The sequence below is a fragment of the Astyanax mexicanus genome, chromosome 6 (assembly GCF_023375975.1).
Source record: "Astyanax mexicanus isolate ESR-SI-001 chromosome 6, AstMex3_surface, whole genome shotgun sequence".
Taxonomy (NCBI): Eukaryota; Metazoa; Chordata; class Actinopteri; order Characiformes; family Acestrorhamphidae; genus Astyanax; species Astyanax mexicanus.
The window spans coordinates 16,511,406-16,529,083 of NC_064413.1; the positions used below are offsets into that span (position 1 = coordinate 16,511,406).

The 17,678-nt window shown below is 38.5% G+C and overlaps 1 protein-coding gene across 5 annotated transcripts in view; it reads left to right on the forward strand.

Annotated features, from left to right (window-relative positions):
* Positions 1 to 17,678, forward strand: part of triob (trio Rho guanine nucleotide exchange factor b) — a 274,443-nt gene that overhangs the window by 243,828 nt on the left and 12,937 nt on the right. For 4 of the 5 annotated variants that reach the window (XM_049480843.1, XM_049480844.1, XM_049480845.1 and 1 more), the window contains 14 exons: positions 673 to 843; positions 4,103 to 4,198; positions 4,460 to 4,608; positions 5,249 to 5,315; positions 5,774 to 5,877; positions 6,468 to 6,537; positions 6,709 to 6,798; positions 7,331 to 7,423; positions 9,404 to 9,454; positions 9,608 to 9,685; positions 10,315 to 10,506; positions 12,575 to 12,755; positions 14,521 to 15,125; positions 16,755 to 17,002. In XM_049480843.1, coding sequence (XP_049336800.1) covers positions 673 to 843; positions 4,103 to 4,198; positions 4,460 to 4,608; positions 5,249 to 5,315; positions 5,774 to 5,877; positions 6,468 to 6,537; positions 6,709 to 6,798; positions 7,331 to 7,423; positions 9,404 to 9,454; positions 9,608 to 9,685; positions 10,315 to 10,506; positions 12,575 to 12,755; positions 14,521 to 15,125; positions 16,755 to 17,002 — 2,195 coding nt within the window. Of the gene's footprint in view, positions 1 to 672; positions 844 to 4,102; positions 4,199 to 4,459; positions 4,609 to 5,248; positions 5,316 to 5,773; positions 5,878 to 6,467; positions 6,538 to 6,708; positions 6,799 to 7,330; positions 7,424 to 9,403; positions 9,455 to 9,607; positions 9,686 to 10,314; positions 10,507 to 12,574; positions 12,756 to 14,520; positions 15,126 to 16,754; positions 17,003 to 17,678 lie in introns of those variants that run through there. The other variant, XM_049480847.1, reaches the window with a different exon arrangement.

Sequence of the window (17,678 nt, forward strand, 5' to 3'; positions counted from 1 at the left end):
TTGGGGGCTCTGAGTGATCCAGAGGTCTAAAGCGCTGCCACTACGATCAGGAGATCGCCGGTTCGAATCCTGTTCATGTAGCTTGCCATCGGTTACCGGAGCCCCAAAAGAGAACAATAGTCCTTGCTCTTTCTGGGTGGGTAGATGGCGTACTCTCCCCACATCACTTCTAGGGCGATGTCAATCAGAACAGGGCGTCTGTGAGCTGATGTTTCAGAACCGAGTCGCTGCGCTTTCCTCCAAGTGTGCTGTGCTGCTACTCAGCAATGCTGCATCAACATCAGTTTGAAAAGAGGCTTCACATGTATCGGAGGAGGCATGTGCTAATCTTCACCCTCCTGGTGTTGGGAAATTACTAGTGATAGGCGGAGTCCTAGTAAGTGGGTTTGGTAATTGGCTGAGTAAATTGGGGAGAAAATAGGATAAAAATGTTGTAAAATCTGCATTGCTTGTTATTTTTTGATTACTCAAACTGTAGAATAATTATTAGATTATTATTCTATTATTACTTGTACAATCACATTACTAAAAGCCCTAAATAGAATTGATAGTCAGTGCACTAACCCACAAAGTGTTACAGTAAATGATTAAACTAATTGGTCAGTATGGATTCACATTTGAGCATGTCTCACTTTTCAACCCCACACCCTCTCTGTCTGTTTCTCTCGGCAGAGGATGAGAAATGAGGGACTGAGCAGTGGAACGCTCTCGAAGTCGTCCTCCTCAGGCATGCAGAGCTGTGGGGAGGAGGAGGGAGAGGAGTGTGCCGACACCGTCCCCCTGCCGCCCCCCATGGCCATCCAGCAGCACAGTCTTCTCCACCAGGACTCCCAGGAGGACAAGGTAAAGTTCTTTCACCAGCGGCTACAGCTGACCTTTCACACCAAACCAGTCTCTAGATATCTGATTAAATAAACTGAGCAGGATTTAACAGTATGGTTTAATGACCTGCTATATCAGCGTTTTTCACTTTTATTTCCCATCTTTTTAAATTGTTTTAAAGTTATGTTTGTATTATTTTCATGGACATTAAAATAAATAAAGTTTTTTATTTATATATTTATTTCTTAAAAAGTTGTATTAGGAATGTTACGACAGATTTCTCTAGTAACACCCTCACCATCTATGTTCAAAGAAGAGCTGCCCGATAATAATTTAATTATTAATAATAATAATAATAATAATATTGGTTAATTATCAATACTGATGTTTCAGACAGTTTTACTGTGTATAAGGAGGATCTGATCAAACACCATTTTTAAAAAGTGTAATATAAACTGTTTATTTGGGTAGGTAAAGCACTTCCGTTTATTTACAGTTTATTTAGAGTTCCGAATTTCTCCAGCACTAAGGTTGGAGCATTAGCGGGTAACCGTTAACTGAGTAACAGAGTAACCCTGAGTGTTCCGGTAAGCCAGGGTGATATTAGCTAGTGGTTCATCCCACACAAACTACAGTCAGATATACTCCCCTTTAAAAGGCAAAAGAGCTACTGCTTAGCGTGGTTAATGCTAATGCTGCTTTAACAGTGCTAGCCGGGGTTAGCGGCAAGCTATAATTTGATAATACTCACCTCCTCAGGTTTGATACGGTAAAAGAATGCTTCTTGACTACAACTCAGCACTCGTTTTTCTTAACTTCTCCGTTTTCTTAACAAACAGCCATAGATAAGAACCACATAATTCAGGAGCAAAACATCAAGATTTTATACACTGATTTCAACACAGCTAGAGAGATTTTGTTTGTTGAAATTTGTGCTGTTGAGCAATCACAAAAGGACACACTTTACACGTGCGTTTCTGGACAAGCTGAGAGATAGACAACTATCCTTGGATTGTTCATCCAATACAAAATATGACACAGGTCATGCAACATTAGGCAGTTCTAGCAAGCATTCTCCTGCTTGTTACTTCACCAAAGTTACAAAGGGCAGTTAGCAGCATGCCTATAATATAGACTCCATTCTTCTTATTAAAAGTCTTAGGAGCATAAAATGATACTAAAGCTGTTACTTACAAGTATTTCTATACTGGAATGAGCTACTTGAAGCTGTAGACAACAGGTGTAATGCAGAACTAACCAGAACGTATGACATACCCCCCCACCCCCCCAATGATCAGTTCCTTATGAGGCCAGGAGAGGGAGGCAGTACATGTCAAGTGTACTGGGCTGATATCACATACAGCTCCTTTAATTTGCTAGTGTTGACCATGGTATTGATTGACCTACACAATACTGAATGTTTTGTGTTGTACTTTATTGAAGGGCAGTGTAAAACATGTTAAAATAGTCAGTTATTTAGTTATTCGTTTTTACTTATCTTGTTCTAACACTTTTGTCTCATGTTTTCTCTTCTTTGTTAATGTTGTTTTGCTCTCCAGCACTATGTTGACTTTTGTTCTGCGTCTGTTTTGTCCCAGTTCCCATATCTGTCCATGTAGCTGCCCCACGCAAGCCATTTCTCTTCCTCCTCCTCTTCTTTTTTTAATGCCGTTTCAGTTTACCCTCTTCCCCTTTCTCCATCTTGTTTCTTTGCTTTTCAAATACTCCATGAGAAGCAATAGCTGCAGTAGAGAACGATTAAAACCTGTGTGTGTGTGATTGTGTTCATAATTAAATATATACAGAAATTCAGAAACCCTTCCTTCCTTTGTCCGGACTGTGGTGATCCTCTTTAATGGCGTATTGGAGAGTATGTAGCATCACATGCAGCAAAGCAGTCACGTGTGTTACATTTACTCTCAGCCAAAACAAATCCAACATAACCTTTTCCAAATCGAGAATCCAAACCTTGCCCACAACCCTGTTATTGGCCCCCTCTTAGCTGGTGAGTTCAGAGGCCACGCCCCATACCCTCATACATTCGGACTGGTGGAATGTTGAACTGGTGAAAGAACTGCAATGGTGAGCTTTCCTTCACGCTGGATTAATGTTGAAACTTCCACAGCAGGACAAGTTGTGTAGTTATGGATTCAACATTATTTGATCAGGGTCAAATTGGGTGTGTAGAATAAAATGTCCTTAATGTTTCTTTCTCACTCAGCTTAATTACTTGAGAAAAAAAAAATGAAAAAAAAAAACATTCCTTAATGTTAAGTCTTTTATTTGAAGTTATATTTATGTTTATCTCTGTTTTCTCTGTCTTTTTATATTTTTTCAAATTGTTATTGGAATTATATTGTATTGATCGGCCAGTAATTTTGACTGTCATCCAGCCCCATATTTAAGTATCAAACTGAAAATACTGAGAATTATTATGGAATTATATAATGTTATATGTTTTTTTTTATAAGTGGGCATCCTATTTTTTATAAAAAAAAAAAAAAAAGAATACTTTTACATTTAGAGGTGCATAGGCCTAGTTATAGACACTAAGCTGTGGTTGGACGGAAATTACTTTAGTTAAAGCTAATAATTTAAAAATCATATCTTAGATGTAACATATACAACATACAGCTCTTGAAAAATAAGAGACCACTTAAAAATGATGAGTTTCTTTTACCAAATTTCAATTTTATCAAGTTGAAAACCTCTGGAATATAATCAAGAGGAAGATGGATGATCACAAGCCATCAAACCAAGCTAAACTGCTTAATTTTTTGCATTAGGAGTGACATAAAGTTATCCAAAAGCAGTGTGTAAAACTGGTGGAGGAGAACATACCAAGTTGCATGAAAACTGTGATTAAAAACCAGGTTTATCCCACCAAATATTAATTTCTGAAATCTTAAAACTTTATTAAAATGATTTTTTTTTTCTTTGCATTATTTGAGGTCTGAAAGCTCTGCATCTTTTTTGTTATTTCAGGCATTTCTTATTTTCTGCAAATAAATGCTCTAAATTACAATATTTTTATTTGAAATTTGGGAGAAATGTAGTTTATTGAATAAAACAAAAATGTTCATTTTACTCAAATATATAGCTATAAATAGCAAAATCAGAAAAACTGATTCAGAAAATGAAGTGGTCTCTTTATTTTTTTCAAAGCTGTATATATCTGCAGAAAGTAATGGAGTGAGAATGATTTTTGTTTTTGGCTCTTCCAGAATGGACGTACTGCAGTAAAATACAGACACTGAAATATATGTGTTTCTTTCTGCAGGGTTCCTCCCGTCTCTCAGGACGTCCAAGCAGTTCTGAGACCCCCAGTGCAGCAGAGTTGGTCAGTGCCATTGAGGAACTGGTCAAGAGCAAGATGGTATGAATGCAGGAGAGTCTATCTTATTTATTTCATTCATATAAGAATAAATAATTAACAATGATCGTTGATAGTAATAGTTGATAGTTATTAATAGTTGATAGTAAATATGATTTTAGACTTTTTAGAGTATTTGCAAACATTATATTTAAGCAAAGACAGTTAGAAGGTTACATGTCTAATGATTGTAGCTCAGCATTGTCAAAAGTTTCATTCTCAGTTGTCTATTCTCTCTTTCTCCTTTCTCTCTCTCTTTATCAGAGTCTGGAGGACCGGCCCAGTTCTCTCTCGGTTGATCAGGCAGACAGCAGTAGCCCCTCCTGTAATCCCTCAGATAACTCCCTCCTCTCCTCCTCTTCACCCGTGGATGAGATGGAGGAGCGCAGAACAGGCTTCCTCAAGAAACGCCAGTAAGCAACTACAGCAATCATTCACTCCCTAAGCTACCGGTATAACCCTGCTTTAGTCCAGTTTCGGCTCTTGCTCATGAATATTCATACATGCAAACATATCACCTCTGATTGGCTAACAGCACTGCGAAGCAGCGAGACCGACAACAGTTAGAAACGTTTTAAAATAAAAACATGTTTAGACTAAAAACAGTCTTTGCAATGTCACCTTACAGCATGTGTAATGCCCTGCTAAGTGCAGTTCAGCCACTGACCTAGTCCTAAAGTCTCTGTAAAACACAAAATCCACCGGAGATCCTATTTAAACCTGAAGTTACTTAGACGCAGAGGAGGGTAGTCCAGGTTCAGAAAGTATAAATCCACCCCAGATTTTTACTTTCAACTAGTGTAAAAAGAACTGTTTTAAACTATGGCAATTGTACTTCGCTGGTGGTGTTCCATAGACAAATTCCAACCATTTGTTCCTTAGCTCTAAATTACTGGGCATAGCATACAGTATAACACTGATGTGTTATTTGCACAAATAACACAGGAACAAACTGTCATGCTGTTCCTAGCGCTGTTGGTTCCGGTTCAGCGAAGCATTGTCACAGTCACTAAAATGTCATTTTTATCTTTTTTTCTCTGTGTTATTTTCCAGCTATGTGCTTCTGGAGTTGGTGGAGACGGAGAGAGACTACGTTAGAGACCTGGGTTCAGTAGTGGAGGTAAGAACACAGGCACAGCAGGGAATTAGACTCGGACGTCATCTTTGTAAATAGCTCCAGCATGCGGTTGTGTGTGTGTGAACGCTGATGAGGCTGGAGATGTATAGGAAGCAGTGTGTAGGCTGGATGAGTCAAGCGCAGGGTCAGCGTCGGGTTGTGCATATTTTTACAGTAAGCTGTTCATTTGTTGAGTTTAGTGAGAAAACTCGTGTCTGCAGTTTGAGGATGTGGGATGGCGGGTTGGGGGAAGGGTGGGGGGGGGCTGTTGCAGCTTTAAACTGGATGGATGGATTTTCTTTTCAGTGGCAGCAGAAATGTGGAGGTTTGGAACAGGAAGTGAGCTGACGGGCGGTGGGCGGTACCACCTCCTCAGCGTTGTCCGCATGGTGCGATCACATGTTTGGTGTCCGTGTCGCTGTCTCCATGGTAACCGTGTCTTTGTCCTCCTGATTTATCAGGGCTATATGAGCCGGATGAAGGAGGAGGGGGTTCCAGACGATATGAAGGGCAAAGACAAGATAGTGTTCGGAAACATCCACCAGATCTTCGAATGGCACAAAGAGTAGGTGGCGCGATTCACTGGAGCTGATCGGTTGATGCATGATTAATCATTTGTAGCCCTATCAAATCAAGAGGCTTATATTGTACACAGTGAAGGATAAAGCTTAAACTAGAATAAATTTCAATAAATATAATACCTGTGACCAAGGCTCATAATCATCGTAGACAAATCTATAAATATTAGCCCGTGGGGACTAGAGGAATATAAACCCCTCGCGTTGAGCTGTGGAGCAGTGGGACTATGTTCTCTGGAATGATGAAACCCTGCCCAGTACTTATAGGGGTTAGATAACTAAGTTAAGTAAAGCTAAGCTAAGTAAACAAAACTGTCATCACCCTTAGTGCCAGTCCATACACAGGCATACAGTCATATACAAATTCACACACATACCACACATACACACCAGGGCATTTTAAAGTATCAAACCCATAATCCAGTGCACAAGGTAGAGGGCTTTCAATAAAAAGTGGCCAATAGAGTGTGTGGTGGTAGACTCAGACTCCTTTTTTCAATCACACATTATATATTATATATTTTTATTGACCTGAGGTGTTCATATATGTTTCTAATTGGACTTTTTTTATACACAGTTTCTTCCTGAGTGAACTGGAGAAGTGTTTAGAAGACCCTGATAGACTGGCACCACTGTTCATCAAACAAGTAAGCAATTTTGTTTGATGGTGGTTTAATGTTACTTTATTGAGATATTGTGTAAAGTAATGCTCCTGAATAATTGTTTTATGATGGTATCTTGTATGTATTTTGTATACTTTTGAGGACATGTGTGTGATCATTAACCCCCTTTTTTTTTCTTTTTTTTTTAATCCACAGGAACGGCGATTACACATGTACATTGTGTACTGCCAAAACAAGCCCAAATCTGAACACATTGTTTCTGAGTACATAGACACTTATTTTGAGGTAAGAAAACAATGTGTAATAAAATATACATTGCTGAAAAACATCCATAATACCAGTCTAGTGTTTTAGCAAATGAACTTGTTTATTTAATTTAATTTAAAATTAAAGTGTTATTTTATACACTTTCTCACAATTTACACTATAGTAAGATTCCCCCAGCTATTAGAATACTATCCTAAATAAACATTTGTCTGCAGTGACTGTTATTTTCCAGTAACACAGCAGTGAAACAAATGCTAATTGTAGGTAATCACATACATAGTAGCCTACTAACCTACACCTCAGTAGCCTACACCTCTGTTTCTCCGTTTCATGATGGAGAGAGTCGATCATCCATCCATCCATCTATTGTTTATGTAATTATATTTTTGCCAACTGGCTCTGACAAATCCAGTTATAGCTGACAACAAATTTCTGACCAAATCTAAGCGAACCTAAAAAAGTCAATATATCAATGTGTTCATATTGACTGACAATTACAGTTGTTTTTTGTGTGAAATGTGAATTAATATCTTCTCTCTTCTTCTTTAAGGATTTGAAGCAGCGTTTGGGTCACAGGCTGCAGATCACAGACCTCCTCATCAAGCCAGTTCAGAGGATAATGAAGTACCAGCTACTGCTGAAGGTAACTCAAAACACTGGAGTTTACACTGCTGCCACGCCCCCTGCTGGATACTTAAACTAAACAAATTAAACAAGCAGTCCTACTCTACGTTCACTTAATAACTCTGCAGGAGGTCTGAGAATAAACAAGACTTTAATTAGCACCAATCACAGTCCAGGAGAAGGTGTCCGAACAATCAAGGTGATGATTAGGACCAATCACAGGCAGCAGGGGTCTCACAACAGAGCACACAGTTATTAGGTCAGTTATCAGGCAGGCTAGTGCACATACTGCACTGTACAAAATATTTGATTTAAAATTACACTTTAAAGCCTCCTTAAACCTGGAGTGTTTCTTTGACCTTATGTTCAGATATTTAAATAAAAATATAAATTACACATTGTATATATTAATCTATTTTGTATAGTATTTTAAACATGTTTTATTTAAAGCAGCAGTCCCTACATTGCATAAATGACTCTATTTTTATCATGCACTATCATCAAAAGTCTTCACCTGGATTTAAGTAAGTAAATGATGTGGGGTTGCTGCATTTGGTCAGGTTTAGATTGAAATTGTGAAAGAGTGACGTATTTTTCCCAATATAAGGTGTACTTAAAATCCTTTAATTTTCCCTAAAATCAACAGTGAGCCTTTTAATCCAGTGTGTTTTGTGTATGAATTTTACCAGTCAGGTTGTAATGAGCAGTAAAGCAGTTATACAGGAGTTTTAGTTAGGTTCTCCAGCACTGGGGTCAGAGTAACATTGTCATCATTTGCTAACCGCTATTTCCTCATTTATAGGTGAGTATTATCGGCCTGTAGCCTGCTGCTAACCCCAGTTAGCACTGCTGTAGTAGTATTAGCATTACCCGCTAAATGTGCTCGCTATTTCCCCATTTAGAGGTGAGGTTTTTTTTCGACCTGTAGCCTGCTGCTAACCTCGGCTAGCTGCTGGAGCATGTAGCCGCTAATGCTAATGCTCCAGCTTAGTGCTGGAAAAATTCAGGAATCTAAGCTTACTGTAAATAAACAGAAGCACTTTACTCACCCAAATACATTTTTTTTTCAGATGAGAAATCTGTGTAGATTAACATCCAGCACTCGTTTGACTTTAAAAGAAAATCTTTTTTTTTTTTTTTTTTTACTAAGCTTGGCTTTACTTTGCTTTAACTAACAATGTCACAGTGAATGTGTGCTGCAATCAAAGCTAAAGGTGGTCCAACAAAATATTAGAGTGTGTAACCTTTTATATGTGTATTTTATATATCAAAATGAAGTACAGCATTTTGTTTAAAGCAGCAGTCCCTAATATTTTTTTTTTATTTTACATTGAAAACAGTAGCATTTCCAGGTTTGTTAGCTTTTTTTTTTAATTAATGGTACTATTTTCCCGGTATGTCCATTATTGTGTTAAATAAACAAACAATATGCTTATATATAAAAACACAGAACTGTACATCTTAATGTATTTACAGAACCCTGCATTTAAAATACTCGTACTTCTGTGCAATTACACACTCTTACCAGACAAATTCCTAAAACTTATGTGTTGAGTGTTGCTTTAAAAAAAAAAAAACTAAAAATACACAATACACTACTGTATTTTATAAACTGAACTGTATCTATTTTGTATGTTGCCTTTTTGATATCCTATAAAATAAATGTATCATCACATTCATGTTAAGTACGCTTCCATCTTAAGATTTTGGGATGTTGGCTTTAGTGTTAGATCACACTCTTTCATACGGGCTTTGGCAATAAAACAACTATGACAGATATGTTTTATTCTTTAAAAATATCTTTATCTGTGTGACCACAGAGTAAAATGGAATTTTAGACACCTTTAGGTGTGATAACCTGCTGTTTCCGGTGAAACCTCTGCACCAGAACTGTGAATAAAATTAGACCACCAGACTGCACATCTGGTAAAGCTGAAACCTGAAATGTCTTAATCATTAGCAGTAGAAGTTTCAGTTTTCTCTTCATTTTCTGCTTTAGGACTTTCTGAAGTTTTCCAAAAAGGCTGGAGTTGACACAACAGAGCTAGAGGTGAGGATTGATGTCTTGTTCCTCTTTTTTTTGCTCGTTATTTTTTACTGTCTTGATCATTCTAATCTTTTAAACAGAGCAGTTCAGGTTTAAGTGTATATATAGTGTATATATCATGTTTTCTTGGCATATGTATTTGATTGTGTTTTACAGAAAGCTGTGGAGGTCATGTGTGTCGTTCCTAAGCGGTGCAATGACATGATGAACGTGGGCCGTCTTCAGGGCTTTGATGTGAGTCTCTTTAGCCAGATGGACGATCGTTTTCGGTCTTCACTTCTACTATAAATTTGTGTACATACAGCTCTGGAAAAAAGAGAGCACTTAAAAATTATGAGTTGCTTTGATTTTACCAAGTTAAAAACCTCTGGAATACAATCAAGAGGAAGATGGATGAACACAAACCATCAAACCAAGCTGAACTGCTTGGATTTTTGCATCAGAAGTGGCATAAAGTTATCCAAAAGCAGTGTGGAAGACTGGTGGAGGAGAACATGCCAAGATGCATAAAAAACTGTGATTGAAAACCAGAGTTATTCCACCAAATATTGATTAAAACTTTATTTGAGATCTGAAAGATCTGCATCTTTTTTGTTATTTCAGCCATTTCTCATCTTCTGCAAATAAATGCTCTAAATGACAATATTTTTATTTGGAATTTGTTAGAAATGTTGTCTGTAGTTTATAGAATAAAACAACAATGTTCATTTTACTCAAACATATACCTATAAATAGCAAAATCAGAGAAACTGATTCTGAAACTGAAGTGATCTTTTATTTATTTATTTATTTTTCAGAGCTGTATGTACAATGGATGCATACATTTACACTTTGTTCTAAACTATGTTGTTTGTGTTATTCAGGGGAAAATCGTGGCTCAGGGCAGACTCATCCTCCAGGACACCTTCATGGTATCGGATCAGGACGGCGGGCTGCTGTCCCGCATGAAGGAGCGACGCGTCTTCCTCTTTGAGCAGATAGTTATCTTCAGTGAGCCTCTGGACAAGAAGAAAGGCTTCTCCATGCCAGGCTACCTGTTTAAAAACAGCATTAAGGTGAACAGAGCCACAGGCATTGTTTTTCCCGCATTATTTTGCTTGTAACGTACACTTCCAGACAAAAGTAATCGGAAATGGTACAAAATTAAATGGACGAAATTTTGCAATAAACTGCCAGGGCCTTTATAAAAAGAAAACATATGACCTAAAAACTGAAAAACATAATTTTAGTGTTTAAAAAAACTGCATATTGTAAAAATAAAACAAACTGAAAAAAATCTAATATATTGTTTAAAAAAAGAGGGAGTATTTTCTTCTTTTATCAAACAGCTTTCAGCTGATAAGTAGCAATGGAAATAAACTGCGCTCTGAAAATCATTTAAAAATTGACAAAGACTTCTCTCTCTACTGCACCACGTACATAACACACAGCACATCATAATAACTAGAAAAAGACACAGAAACTGTAAATATTAAAAGTAGAAGTATTTTCTTTAGAAATCACAGATACAGCCAGAGAAAAGTGAGAACTGTTTCCTACACCTTTAAATAAATGGAAAACTGGTACAGGAAGAGTCAGGTCTGGCTGACCCACATGGCAACATCAGCCTTTAGCTCAGCTTTAAAACTTTTAACTGGGTGTAAATATTTTTATTTTTATTGTTTTATAATATATATATATATATATATATATATATATATATGTGCATGTGTTCTAAATAAGTCCACAAGCAGGTAGAAGAACACAAATACACTGACCAAAAATCACAATAACAAAATAATAATAAAACAAAATGATAATTTCAGAAAAGTCTTTCACGCTGCAAATAAACAAGATCACAGTTAATTTGAACCCTCACCCCTGCTTTTTTTAATTGAACCAAACCAAACAACATAGGTGTGAAAGCTCTCCTCGTCTGTTTTTGAGTAGTTTACTGTGTTTTGATGAAAGGGTTTTGGTGTGACCACAGTGTTTTTTTGAGGTGAGACGTGAGAGCCACTGGCTGTGGGTGTAGAAAGCTTTGATTCTTGTGGGAGAATTCTGGTTTGACCCCTTCTGTATTCGCTCTTGTTGTAAGAACACAGTGTTACTACATAATACTACATAATACTCATATCTAAACTGCAACACTTACGCTGTACTTCTCAGCCTGTCTTTACTGCTTTTTTAACCATGTATTTTACACTTAATCATATAGTTCGCACTATAAGGCGCACCGCATTATGAGGCGCATTTTAAGAGACACTATAAGGAACTTCTAATTCAGCAGGTCTCGCCGCTGGGTGGTAGTGGGTGGGTGGCTAAGCTAATTAAGTTAAGTAAAGCTAAGCTAAGTAAACAAAACTGTAATAAAGACCTTCTTTTAAAGTCAAACAAGTGCTGGAAATGAATCTACACAGATTTCTCTCCTGAAAACTGTTTATTTGGGTGAGTAAAGTGCTTCTGTTTATTTACAGTAAGCTTAGATTGGCACATTTCTCCAGCACTGAGGGTAGAGCATTAGCTAGCGGTTAGCAGCTAATGCTGCCTGATAGCACTACACTGAGTGAGTCTGAGTATTCTGGTAAGCCAGGGTGATATTAGTTGGTGGTTTGTCCAACATAGCTTGTTTTAACACGGTAAACACGCAGGCAATACTCCGATATACTCACCTCTGAATGGTGAAAGAGCTAGCATGGTTAGCAGCTACTGCTAATGCTGCTCGAGCAGTGCTAGCCAGGATTAGGAGCACACTACAGGTTGATAATACTCACCTCTGAACAGCGAAAGAGCTGGCACTTAGTGTGGTTTGCGGATAATGCTAAAGCTGCTCCAGCAGTGCTAGCCAGGGTTAGAAGCAGACTACAGGCTGATAATACTCACCTCTGCACTACAATACTAACACTTGTTTCAGGGTGGTCTTAGCTAGGTTACAATAAAGCAGAATGTTTCCGAGTTTCTTTCAGGGGACAGTTATTAGCAGATATTGGCATTCTCTTTCACATAGCAAGGTTGAACATTGGCATAATGGTTAATAATATATTATTTTAATAACTGCATGAAGTTTAAATATACTTCCTCCCATGCTCAGCATTGCTTTCAGTCTCCCTATCTCACTTTGTGTCTGTCCCTCTCCGCTTATAGGTCAGCTGGTTGGGACTGGAGGAGAGTTCAGATGGTGACCCCTGTAAGTTCACTCTGACCTCGAGGTCATCCACAGGGGGCAGTGAGCGCTACATCCTCCACTCTTCCAGTCTAGCGCTCTGCCAGACCTGGGTCCACCAGATCAGCAGCATCCTCGAGAACCAGAGGAACTTCCTCAACGGTAAAACGCTGCTCTGTTCACTTCATTCAGTTGATATAACTGCCAGCATATAGGTTAAAGTAGCGTTTGGTAGGGGACAAAACATTCAAATGCATCAATGCAACATCTGATATAAACTTAATTTAAAACCAGTGTGGTCTGGTAGGTTTGTTGGATGTATTTGCTTTTTCCATATTTACCATATTTGATAAATGAACAAAATAATCAAAACAATGTTCTAAAAAATACACAGTAAGTCACACAGTAATTTATTTACATTATCCTGCTTTTACAGTAATCTTCCACATGTTCTGTGCAATTATACGTTCTCACCAGAGAGGTCTCTAAAATAACAAAACTCTCATAATGTCTCTTTAATGTAAAATCAGCATCATATCAGTAAGTTAACTGTTTCAATTGAAATCACGATTTGAATGAACGCGATTTTTCAATTGCAGAAACTGAGATTTGAATTAGCCAATAGCCTGCAAGTGTGTCTGTGTGTCCGGAGACGTGTCACAATGTTGCGGCACCTGTGCTGTGATGTCACCGTGTTTGTAGTCTGTAGAGTGCTGGGGATTGTAGGCTTATAGTCACTCACTTATTATTATTATTATTATTATTATTTATTTTATTTTTTTTCGTTGAAATGTAAAAAATAAAACTGAAAACTGCATTTAATCTAACAAACCTAGGAACACTTTATATTTATGTGGAAAAAAAAGTTTATTATTATATTTAATATATATTTTAACCACTAATACAGGTTTAGGCTTAAATGGATTAAAAATAATCACAATTTAAATCGCATTTGCAATATTTTGTGTAAAAAAAAATCGCAATTAGATATTTTTATATTATAAATTGTGCAGCCCTAGTAACAAGTGCAGAGTATAATTTTGTATTATAAAGAGTAGGATATTTTACTCTGTACTGTGGCTATATAACCATCATGTATTCTCTTAGACTCTTTCTCTCTTTCTCTCTCACTCTCTTTTTCAGTTGCTGCCATTCTCTCACTCTTACTTCCTTCCTGTACCCTCTTTACTCGGCACAGTCTTTTCTAATGCTAGAATTATGCATGTGATTCTCACACAACATTAGAATATAGTTTATAGTTTTAACACCTGTTGGTTTAAATAGTTTGAGTCAAAAATGTGCCTTTAAATTCTATATCGCTTGTGAAAGCAAGATATCACAGTAATCCACTGAGTGTATCTGGTTCTAAAGGGATATTTATTTATTATAAAATAAACCTGACTTTTAGCTTTATGAACTGAAATTAAATAAGTAAATCCAAATATATGGAAGTCCTTGTCATAAGTACATAGCTACCGTAATTAGAAGGCTTTTGTGTGGATAGCTGTGACTTCTGACTCACCAGGTCATCTAAGGCTGAGACAGAGATGGTGTACAGCTTTACTGGGTGACATGCTAACATGTCTGTTGTATTTCCATACGTGTTATTTTATACTCGATTTTCTGTATGGTAAAGGTAAGGTGAAAAAACATATATAAAAATATACCTCTTTTTTGTTATAATGCAACAAAATATAACAGAACATGTAAGTTGTATAAAAAATAGCTTTTAATTTTCCTTTTAGATTTTAAGTAATTTTGGAGTATTTCTTCTGGTCTCATCTTAATCAGAGACACAATATAGATTCCAAAAATATCAAGAGGCCAAAAATTATATTTTTTGTATGACAGCAATGATGTACATTTGTGATATTCACAATATTGTAACAATGGTTTTTAACACTAATTATTTGATTGAATTTTCTAGCACTAACGTCTCCCATCGAGTACCAGCGGAACCACGTGGGGGCGAGTGGTTCGGGCGGCCCCGGCAGCAGTGGTCTCCCCGGGGGCAGCAGCAGCAGCAGCTCCAGCTCGTCTTCACGCTCTCGCAGTTCCAGAATCCCGCAGCCTTCCTCCCGCCTCCCCCAGCCAGTGCAGCACCATCACCCCCACAGCTCGGACAGCCGCACCTCAGGTACGTGCTCCGTGGCCGAGGGCCAGGTCCAGCCTGGGTCTTCCATCCCCAGAGCAGCGGTGGCCCCTATGCCCCCGGTGCCCTCCATGCCCCTGGCCATTCCCAGGCCTCGAGCGGGCCTCCCTTCACCCCTGCTTTCCCCTTTAAGCCCCCCGAGCTCTACACCCTTCACCCCAGGCAGCCCTGCAACGAAAGCTTCCGCCCCCTTCTGGGCTTCTGCGACTGTCTCACCCCCTGGCCGCCCCCCTGGGACCTACGCGGACCGGGACGACCCCCTGCCCGTCCGCAGCTCCAGCCAGAGGCGCAGGCTCTCGAGTCACAGCAAGGAGGCAGACCGCATCAGCACCTGCTCCTCCACCAGCGAACAGTCCCTGCACTCCACACACAGCAACGGGGTAAGGGCCCGACTCGGCCCCTGGCTTTAGATGGGCCTCGTCCTGCTGTTCTGCTCTTCTGGCTTTCTACTAACCAGCGGAGACCCTAAGAAGACCACCGCCGGCATCCTGCGGACATTAACCACTCCACTACTGCTTACCCACTAACTCTGACCTGCGGTAACTTCACATCTTCAATCAGACAAATCCATAGATCTGCGGTGTTTCTACTGTCTTCTGCTTCACTCTCACTCACACTTCCACACTTCTACCCTAGTCCGGTCTCACAAGCTTGGGTTAGAAGCAAGCAAACTAATCCTACTCTACTCTACTCTCCTGACTTTACCTTGCTTTGCATTCCACAAAACCCTCTCTCTGTGTGTCTATCCCTCACCCTGTCTTTTTATTAAAGCAGTAAAATTCACCAAGGTTTCATGGTAAAAGGTGTAATTGCATACACATTAGGGTTGGGCGGTTTAATGCTAAAACTGTAAGTTAGAGTGTCTGGTGTGTCAAATTGTATTGTTGCAGGAAAAAGTATGTGATCCCTTTGGGATTACTTCGATTTCTGCATGATTTGGTCATTAGATGTGTTCTCATCTTCATCTAAGTCACAACAACAGACAAAAACAGTCTGTTTAAAAGAGAACTCAGGTGTAAATGGACTTTTGGTGTAGTAAAACCAGATAAAAAGTGAATGATGAATAGCACACCTTTGGTCTCCCACAGCGTTCCGAAGTCCAGTAATTTTAACAGTTTGTCCAAACACCCTTCAGACTGGGTGACATGGGGCATAATTTAAAGTAGCTCCACACCTCCTTGCTAGAATCTGGAGAGCCCTGACATTCAAAATGAGGCATTAATAACTTAAATACTGCACAAGAAGCTTATTAAAAAAACACTGTTTACATCCTATAACGCGAGCTTCAGCTCCGTGCGCCGCCGTCATTGTACTGATAATGACCAACATATATAGATTCCACATAGTGTGCCTCTTGGCGCCGGCTGCATGAGTTTTTTTTATCGTCAGGACTCCGGTCAGTTCGTCACCAGCAGCTGTGCCTACTCTGGGTAGCTGAGCAAAGGCTAGCTTAGCAAGTGGGCTACAGACCCCAAACACCACAGGGAAAAAATATAAATATATTTTTAGCAACAGTTTTTTTTTTCGATATGAATCATTCTCATCTTAGCTATTACGCTAATGCTAACCAGCTTCTCACTTCTGATTCACAGTAAATATACATCTGTAATGGTGTTCCTGACTGTTTAACATTTATTGAATGATTACTTTAATTGTGTGCATGGTGTTAACTTTGACTTTGTCTGTGACTCACATAGTCTGTTAACAAATTGAATTTAGTATTTGATCATTTTTCAGTTTTAAAATAACGCTGGATAAAAGACGGTATGAAAGCTACATTTGTATAGGACAATCTGCACTACTTGCACTACTTACATTTACATCTAATACTGTATACTGCGGTAACATTTTCACACGGTAAAAAAAGTGGCCCAACACATTGTATATGCATGCACCTCTGTATTAAGCTTCTTACTTCGTCTTTTACTTCTTTCTTCTCACACTCAAGTACAAACTGTAATCCTCTTTCTGTATGTGTGTGTGTGTGTGTGTGTGTGTTATTCTCTCAGAGTGAAAGCAGCAGCAGTAGCAGTGTATCCACCATGCTGGTGACCCAGGACTACGTGGCTGTGAAAGAGGATGAGATCAGTGTGTATCAGGGCGAAGTGGTGCAGATTTTGGCCTCCAACCAGCAGAACATGTTCCTGGTGTTCCGGGCAGGTACTGAGCAGGGCCCCGCCGCTGAGGGCTGGATCCCCGGATTCGTGCTGGGACACACCTCCGCCAGCGCCCCCGACTACTCCGAATCAACCCTCAAGTAATGATCCCCCCCCCCCCCCCCCCCCCCAAAAAAAAAAAACACACACACACACAGTCATTTTTATTATTATTATTATTCTATGTTTTATTATTATTATTATTATTATTATTATTATTATTATTATTATTTGTTTTTTATGTTTTACTATTATAACCGGAATTATGATTTTATTATTATTATTATTATTATTATTATTATCGATAGAATTTGTATTATTATTATTTTTAGTACTACTATTATTATTATTATTATTATTATTATTATTATTATTATAGCTAGCATTTATTATTACAACATCAGGCATCACATGTAATACATTAAATGTAATATAGGTCTAGAAATAAATATCATGAACAACAGCGAAGGTACAGTTTTAACATAAGACTTCCATTTGACAACACTAGAAACTAACACAACTAAGAGTAACACACCTAGCAAGCTACTCACATACCGCCATACCACTAGAGGCGCTGCGGAGCCCTGTGTAGAACAGCACCACCAAAGAAACACGCTGGGACAGCTCACTAGCTAACACTAGCCTGTTAGCATAACAAGCTAACGCACTGGAAGCTCAGCTCTGTGGAGCCAGTTTATACTCCTGCAATGAACATACGCCTGCTAATAACATATTTAGTTCTGGTAATAAAGTCTGATTTCTTTATATATTGTATAA